This window comes from Mustela putorius, unplaced genomic scaffold, assembly GCF_011764305.1.
Source record: "Mustela putorius furo isolate JIRA1106 unplaced genomic scaffold, ASM1176430v1.1 tig00000275_pilon_pilon_pilon, whole genome shotgun sequence".
Classification (NCBI taxonomy): Eukaryota; Metazoa; Chordata; class Mammalia; order Carnivora; family Mustelidae; genus Mustela; species Mustela putorius.
This window is the reverse complement of record NW_025421341.1, coordinates 20,660,193-20,668,846: the sequence shown is the minus strand read 5'-3', so window position 1 is coordinate 20,668,846 and position 8,654 is coordinate 20,660,193. Positions and strand designations below refer to the sequence as shown.

The following is an 8,654-nucleotide window of genomic DNA, read 5'->3' as shown; positions in this document are numbered from 1 at the left end:
AGTCAAATAGAAGAACTAAAGTACTCAGCATCCCCTCCCCTTATATCTTAACTTACATCTTAATTCAGTTCAAATGTCACTTTTTGAAAAGGGCTTTCTTGGAGATGTGGCATCTTCACTTCTCCCCACCTTTGCTAAGCCGTAAACATAGTTACCTCCTTATTTTAAACACTCCCCAAACTTCTTACACATTTGTAGCATTTATTATTTTGTACTTTATATTATGATTATGTACATATTTATACTACTAGACTCTTGAGGATGAGATTCCAACCAATCCATTCTTGTGTTGCCATCTTCCAACACAATGCCTTGCCTACCGTTGGTGTTGGCGTTCAGTAAGTATTTTTTGAATATTTGAATGGAGACCCATTGATTTTTACATTTCCTTTACTGTGGCTTTTACTCTTGGGGCTTACAACTTTTGTTTTATCAACAGCATTAGGACACACTTACTGAGGTGCTTTTCAGGATTTACATTATATTCAAAATAGAGCCCTCAAGCCTTCCAGTCTTTCTGAAGACAGCCCTGTTCTTGCTCCCTGTGCATAGCAGCCTCCTGTTTCTAGGAATCTTCTTCCTTTCAGTGGAAAGGTTGGGAAAGACAGTCTTGTGGATATCACCCTTTTTTATAACTCGGAATACAGGTTTTGTCTGCCTCTTCTATCTCCTACCCCAATTTACTTGCACGACATACTTGAAACTAGTATTTTATGAGGATTAGCATTTTACAAGACCCTGAAGTTCAATTTTAGGTAAAGTAGATATTCAGTCATGTCTGAGAGCACTCACATGAATCTGCTTTAGTTGAAGGGGAGAAATAGGGTCGCTTCATTGAAGCAAAAAGGCCCTTCTTTCATTTAGCACTCATTTTCTTGATCACCCAGTAGGCTTTAGGCACTATGTTTATATGTTGAAGTTCCAAACATAAATACTGGTCCCTGCCTTCAAGGAGCTCTGTGTCTTATAGAGGGAGATGAATACATGATGTGATCATTATTTGTGCAATGTCAGAATCAGGCACAGGGTAATGTGGTGTACAGAGAATTTTCCTTGAGAGCAGATGGATTTTTATAACAAAGAAATTCTCTTTTGTGGCAGAGTGGGTGTGCTGATATCCGTAATATACATATTATTTTGTAGTTATTTTTGTAGTATTCTCTTCCAACCACTCACCTTGGACCAGGGGTCGGCATCCATGGTGGGTGTTGAGGAATGATTCATTCAAGCAGGCACCCCGGCTTAATCAAGACCCAGACTTAGGTCCTTGCTCCTTAGAGCTTGTAGGAATAAATCATTCAAGGAGATGGCAGCAAAGGGGTAGTTTTCTTATGATTCATAGGGCCCATCCTCACGCCAGTGATATTTTGGTGTGGAGATTTTACATGCTTCTCTGTCTATGGCTCCAATATTTCCAAAGGCATTAACCACAGCTTTGTAGATGACTCATTGGGATAGCTTGTCCATGTCTATGACCCTCGTGGTCTGTGTGCATTGAGGGGGAAAGGGGTTATGAAGAAAGGCAAGAAAGCAAACCTAAGTTTTAAATGACCCAGGTCTACAGCTGTAAGTACTGAGTTATTTGTATAGATCACTTTAAGTTTTCTTTTTCTTGCTCTTCACATTTGGGGACTCCTTACTATTTACTAGAAACTCCTTGACAAGGATGAGATAGGGTGACATGAGTCAGAAACATAAATAAAAGAGGAAATTAAAATCCACTTCAAATGACCTCTTGTCAGTGGCTCAGTTAAATGCTTGGATGGAGGGAAGCTGGAGATAGTGGTTAGGGGGAGGGTTAATATCGCTCTGGGTTCTTATGATTCACAGTTGGGAGAGGTCTATACCTTGGAATAATGATGACTTTGATGATGGCGATGGTGGTCATATTCCATTCAACAAATACATATTGAGCACATACTACATGTCATTACTGACCTAGGCACAGAGGATTAAAATGGACCCAAACAACAGCAACAAACAAATCATGCCCCTTGGAACTGAATTTCTAGAAGAAACTGGCAAAAATGGTGCTGGCATCCCCCTCCGTCTCTGAAGCATTTTTTTCTCTTGAGTTTTTAGTCATGAGGGACTTAGTCTCCACCGAGTCCTGGAGTTCGTTAGAGAGTCACAAAACTTACTTTTTTCCCCCCAAAGCCTGCAGATTTCTATCTGCTTACAATGTTTGTGAGCTTGGAAATGGACTCTGGTTGAGATGTAGAAGGCTCTGTGTATGCGCGTTCAGAGGGCTGGTGATAGTGTACATTGGGAGGAAATCCTACAACCTTACTATCCACACTGATACGTTCCAGGTGGGGGAAAATGTACCCTGAATTGCTCCTTTCCACCCCACTTGCCTTTCCCCCTTTCTTGTTCCCTCCTCCCTTCCTTCCTAAATCCCTCCCTAGCCTCCTTCCTTTCCTTTCCCTTGGTCCCTCCCCATCCCCTTCCCTCTAACAGTTCTCCTCTTCTCCTCTCTCTCTCTTTCTCTCCCTAGCCTCTTTTCCTCTTGGCCCCTTTCCCTCCTCCATCCCTCCGCGGCGTCTGCGTCAGGCCCCTACTTGCGTGACGCGCGGGGTCTGGGTGGGAGCTGTCCACTCGCCTGGGGTGCTGAATGCAGCAGCGGCGGCCGCGGCAGCGGCAGAGGCGGAGATAGCTGAGAGCCTTCTCCGCGGCAAGAACCTTGTTTCCATTTCTCGGACGGTCAGCTCACCGCCCCGCCACCTTCCTTCCAGCACCACCCCTCTGGGAACTGAGCCAGGGGGGCAGCAGTCGCGGCGGCGGGTGCTGAGCAACGGCGGAAGACAAGACAACACCTGGCAGCAGCCTGGAATCTGATTTGCTTCCTCTCGCCTTTTATAAGAGATATATTTATATACGGCTTTGAGGAGTCGCGAGGACCAAGCCCCAGCCAAGTGCTGGCTATCTCCCACCTCGGCCACACTGCTTCGTTTCCCCCTCCCCACCTGCAACTGGCACCGCAAACAAGCCTTACCTCGTTGCATCTGCGAGGAGGTAGCAACAGCGAGCCCAACCAGCCGGAGGCAGCGGAGAGGAGGGAGGGGCGTGGGGGGTGGCAGAGAGCCGGCCGAGGCCGCCCTTGGTGGGGGTAGTGAGGGCAGAACTGCCGTGAAGACCCGGCAGCCGCCCTCCTCCACCCCCACCCCTCCAGAAGCACCCATTCCTGATTATTTGAGAACCGAATTATTATTCTTCCACTAGTTTTATTTCATTTTTTATTGCCTTCCCCTCCTCACTCCCCAGCCGCCCCCACCCCTACGCCTGCCTCGCCTCTGGTTGCATGGCAGCGCTGCCCGGGCGCGGGGGCTCAGAGCCGGCCCCCAGGGAAGGAGGAGGAGGAGGAGGATCATGAAGCCGGGAGTCGCGGCCGCGCCGGACGGCGAGCAGCAGCCAGAGGACGAGCCGGAGCAGCCCCCGCCCCGGAGACACCGGGACGCCTACCAGCATTCACTGCCGCCGCCACAGCAGCACCAGCGGCCGCGGGCAGACTCGGAGCAAGAGGAGGAGGGCGACAACGGCCCAGAAGAGGAAGAGGAAGAGAAGGCAAGGCCACTCACCCGCCCGGATCTGCCCTTCTCCTGGCCTTTGCCCCTCGCCCAAAGGGACCTTTGATGGAGCCAAAGGGAAGGGGCCACGGATTTACGGACTGCCGCAGGTGTGGGCTGGGGGCTGAGATCATGTAACTACTCCTTCCCCCTGTCTCTTCCCACACGCCCCTTTTCTCTACCCCTTCTCTCTGCTCCACCGCCTCCTGTCTCCCATACACACACCCTTCCTCTGGCCAGGATCTTAATGCTCAGGAAGGAAGCTGCTCTGCAAGGGTTAAAGGATCTCCACCCCCCCACCCACCCCCGCTTCTTTCCCCTTCCTCAGTCCATTATTTTCCCATTTCTATTCTCCTAACTGGCTTTTCCCTCTTCCGTGCAGCTTTTTTGGCTGCAGAGGCAAAGCACAAGCCCCTTGCCCAATTTCACCTGCAACCCCCCCTCTCCCCCCACAACTGCTCTCTTAAAAGCAACTCTGGTGCTTCTGGGGATTAATTGCCCCAGTTTTCTGCCCAGGAGAATTAAAACTTCTCCCAACCTCCTCTCCTTCCCACCGAACACCACCCCCACCAAACCAATCTCCTGCTACCTGAGGAAAACTATCTTTTCACTCTGCACATGCAGTGCTCAATTTTTCACTGAGCCGTTTTGCCCTAAGCCCAGCTCAGTCCACTTCAAATTTGATTTATAATCTTCACCCTTTTATACAAAAGAAAAGAGATTTCCCATTGCCTAGGAATCTGAGAAGAACTGAAAATATCTTCTCCTGGGAAACTTTCTGACAACTAGAGACCTTGATCTCAAGGCCCAAAGAGCCCTTCTTCAACATTTTTTTACCCCCCCCTTCCCATGCCAGTACCCCCAAGTCAAAGGCAAAAAGGATGAAACTACCTGAGCAAAGCTAAGGTTGGTGAGGGGGCAGGGGGGAGGCAAGAAAACCTTTTTTGTTGTTGTTGGGCTTTCCAGGGAGAGTTCAAAACCAGTGACTCACAGTTCTTCGTCCTGGGAACAATTGATTTGCTACTTTGAGGGGGTGTAAGAAGAGCCAGTGAGAAAGCAGATCCCCCCCTTCATAACACAGCTCTGCTGTGGATCCCCCTCCCCCCCCAAAAAAAACCATTCTACTATCTTCCTCTGCAAAGACTCTGGCTGCCCCTCCTGGGCTTTCTGCTTCCACTGGGCACATGCTGATACCCTTGAGTGGGCTGCTCTGGTGGTGGTGGTGGAGCTGCTGCTGCTGTGCCTGGTACCGCTGTGGATCGTGGGCCCCGGCTCCCCAGATGTTGCGCCACCAGGGTCTCCTCAAGTGCCGCTGCCGCATGCTCTTTAATGACCTGAAGGTTTTCCTGCTGCGGCGCCCCCCTCCAGCGCCCCTGCCCATGCACGGCGACCCCCAGCCCCCCAGTTTGGCGGCCAACAACAACACCCTTCCGGCTCTGGGTGCCGGGGGGTGGGCAGGCTGGAGGGGTCCTCGAGAAGGGGTGGGCAGGGAGACCACTCCTCTGCCACCTCCACCACCTTTGCCACCTTCTTCTGTGGAAGATGACTGGGGTGGCCCAGCCACAGAGCCACCCACGTCGCTGCTCAGCAGTGCCTCCTCAGATGACTTCTGTAAGGGGAAGGCTGAGGATTGCTACTCACTGGGAAGCAGCCTGGACAGTGGCATGAGGACCCCGCTCTGCCGCATCTGCTTCCAGGGGCCAGAACAGGTGAGACCCTTTTTCCCTTTTCCTGCTGCCTGATGGTGTCTCCAGATCTTGCAGATTACTACTCACCTGCTTGCTCTGGGGAGCCATTGTGCTGTCTTTAGTTTAAGAAATATATGTTTTAAGGGCTCCTCAGTGATGTCTTGTGGATAAGTTTGCCCAAAAGGTGTCTGGTACCTGGTAGAGCCTGTTTGGTTACTCAGTTGTACCCTAGTTTTTGCATTTTCCTCCAATGCTAGTGTCTTCAATTCCATCCAAAAACTCTATAAGCATCTTCAGAATAGAAGATTCAGAAGTCAGAAGTGATAAAATGAAGGAACTTGGTGGTACATTCATGCTTGAGGCCAAGATAATTTTTCATATGATTTGTTGTTACTGGCATTTACCCCGGCCCGTCTTCAGTCCTAGATTCAAACTTCTTCCCTCTTTGGAGGGAACTATGCAGAGATCGTCTCCTTTTTCCCTATTCTCATAGACTGACACACAAACCTGACCCTATTCTTTCACTTTGAACTACCCCCTCCCAAATGACACGGACATCCTCAGCAGTATATTTTAGTCAGTGAGGAGGAAATGGGGAGAGATTCTAGTCCCAAGAAGACACTCTAGTTTGCTGAGACACTTCTTGGCTGATTCAAGTTTTTTTTTTTTCCTAGGTTGAAAGCAAATAGGTAAGCAGGTTGGGGGTGAGTTTAAGGGATATGGAGAAGAAAGTAAGGAATCTTGTCATATCTACTCCCCTTCTCAGGCCTTGAAGCACCTCAACTTAGAATATCCCTTAAACTCTCCCCATCCAGGGCAGGGATGCCAAGTATAATAATGCACTAGTCTGAAGGCCTTCCCTTCCCTGTTCATTCAGATTTTCACAGATAGACTCACCCCAGTCCTTCCAGCTCCACTTCCAATCTAGTGTCTGCTAGAGGCTGGAGATAGTATGTGGACATTATCCTAGAGTCATGAATTATAGCAACACTTTCCACGAATCCCAGATAGAAAAGTCTCATCTAAAAAAATCTGATCAAGTTAGTGATCCTGGAGAAGGAATATTAAATTGCACCTTGGTCAAGGGAGTTCCGTGGTCACTTCAGCCACTTTTTCAGTAGCTTCCTAGACGTAGAGGGAAGATGTCTGGGTGCTTCCTGAACAAGGGGCAGAGCAGAATGCCATGCCAGTGATCTTGAGGGGGCTCTGGCTCTTGCTGAAGGCTTGCTTTGTGAGAGACAGGCTTAGCTGATACTTTCATTCATTTTATCTTTGCTCTGAATGGGCAACATAGTTCAGGGACAGAAGATGACTAGGTCCAAGAAGCCTGGGCATCATGAGAGGAGGTCACATAGATCTCAGTGTGAATAAATGTTTCTGAGGAGCTAAGGGTTGGGTTCCTCCTTCTTGAGACTAGGCTTACTGGAGTCCCAAATTAAGTCCTGTCCAGAGTTGAGGACTCTTGTTAGGTGAGGAGTTCCAGGGCACCTGCTTGGGGCCCTTCATCCAGCTCTTCTCTCCACTTCCACTGGTGGGCACAAGGTGGAGTGGCTTGGCTGAGAGCAAGAGTGAGGCCTCACTTTAGGATGCTCCTGGTCAGCCTTTTGCCCCAATCAGGAGCCTCATCTTTCCCATAAGAAAGAATTACTTAGCTTCCAAACTTCTTGAGCTGTTTTCTCCCATATGTGTTGGCTTAGGTCTGTGTGTCACAGGGGCTGCTGGGAGTGTGGCTTCTGGCAAAAACACCCTTGTCTCTAGAAAACAGCAGGACTTGGAGGCCAATCTGGATGGGATTTCACGGTGTGAACCTCTTCAAATTATTCCATGCCTCTGGGCCCCTTTTCCAACTTCTGTGATTTAGAGGCATCTTTTACTGTTCTCCTTTTTTTCCCTTGTAAGTGTGTTAGGAGGATTCAGAAGATAATGAGCCTGAAAACATCTTGAAAGGGATTAAAATACAATGGCAGGTATTTTGATCATGGAAAAGCAGTATTTTATTGAAAAAAGGAAGAAGAAAAGGATCTTGAGGAATACTGTGAAATATCTGCATGTGATAGAGGATCTGGGCAGAGGTTAGGAGCTTTCCTTTCTTGTTCATTATTTTTATGGTGTGTCATAAATAAAGGACTGAATAAAAGAGCTAACACCAATAAAGGAATGGGCTCTATTATTATGTGGAAGGAATAGGGGCATCGTGTTGGCATAAGACTGGATCAAGTCAAGCACTTCCTGCATATGATGATTATATTTGGGGGGTTTTATTATTTGTGCAGGAGCCAGGAGATTTTAATGAGATTGTGCTATCGTAGTAATAAGAGAAGCACGTGTTAGATATGAACATATTTTCCCTCTTTTTACTCAATTTTCTTCACAGGACTCAGTGAGGAAGGGCAACAAAGGAGATGGGGAAAACCCTCTAGAGTAGGAAGAGAGAGACAGACAGAAAGACAAAAGTGAAGAGCTGAGATGTCAGGATCTGATTTTCTGTTCAGGGAGCCAGCTGTCCGGCAGTCGTGCACATGTGGCTCAGAAGGGAGAGCAGTCGGCAGTCTCAGCGCTGAATGTCATGGTCTTTTCTTTGCCCAAACAAAGAAACCAAACAGCTCCTAGTCATTTGTCTGCTGCTCCAGGGGCTAAAAGACTGTCCCAAATGAAGATCTGATCTTTTCCAGACAAGGACTTGTATGTGGTAAGGGACACCTGGAGGGTCCAACTGGTTCCAGGTTTGCACGTGTCCATTGTGGTCTTTACATGCATTCATGCATGCATGCATTTACTTTAAAAATGTTTGTTGTGCATTTTTGGGTGCCAGATGCTGTTCTGGGCACTGAGTATCCAGGAGGGGAAAAAACAGGTGAGATCTCTGCTCTCCAGAAGCTGACATTCTAGTAGAGATGCAGAAAGAGACCAGTCAACTCGTAGATAAATAAAGCGATTTCAGAAGGTGTTGAGCACCATGTTGAAAGTCAAACAGGATAATGAGTAGACAAGAAGGAAAGAGTGGGTTTGAGAAATATGCAACTATATTAGATAGAGTGATCAGGGACAGCCTTCCCAAGAATGTGCCATTTGATCTGCCCCTACATGATAAGAAGACCCCCCTGATAAGTAGGCCTGGGGGGAAAGCATTCCAGGTGGTGGAAATAGCAGGTTCAAAGTCCTAACTGTGAACAAGCTTAGCATGTGTGAGAAACAGAGGAGAGGACAGGAGGAGGCAGACGGATGGTGTGTGGATAAATGCTTGGAGAGCCAAGTTGGCTCCATGCTGGAAAGCTGACTGAGTAGCCACTCCCCTCCTCTCAGCCATTCATCCTGGTTGGACAGGGGTCAAGGATCCATGGAAGTGTGGGGAAAGAGCCCAGCTGGCATCTCTTCACCCTGTTTCCGGTTGAAGCTGCAT

At 48.4% G+C, this 8,654-nt stretch overlaps 1 protein-coding gene across 1 annotated transcript in view; it reads left to right on the top strand.

The window, feature by feature from the left end:
- Positions 1-2,466: 2,466 nt before the first annotated feature.
- Positions 2,467-8,654, top strand: part of MARCHF4 (membrane associated ring-CH-type finger 4) — a 110,835-nt gene continuing 104,647 nt past the window's right edge. The window contains exon 1 of the mRNA XM_004762710.2: positions 2,467-5,275. Coding sequence (XP_004762767.1) covers positions 4,751-5,275 — 525 coding nt within the window. The 5' untranslated portion in view covers positions 2,467-4,750. The remainder of the gene's footprint in view (positions 5,276-8,654) is intronic.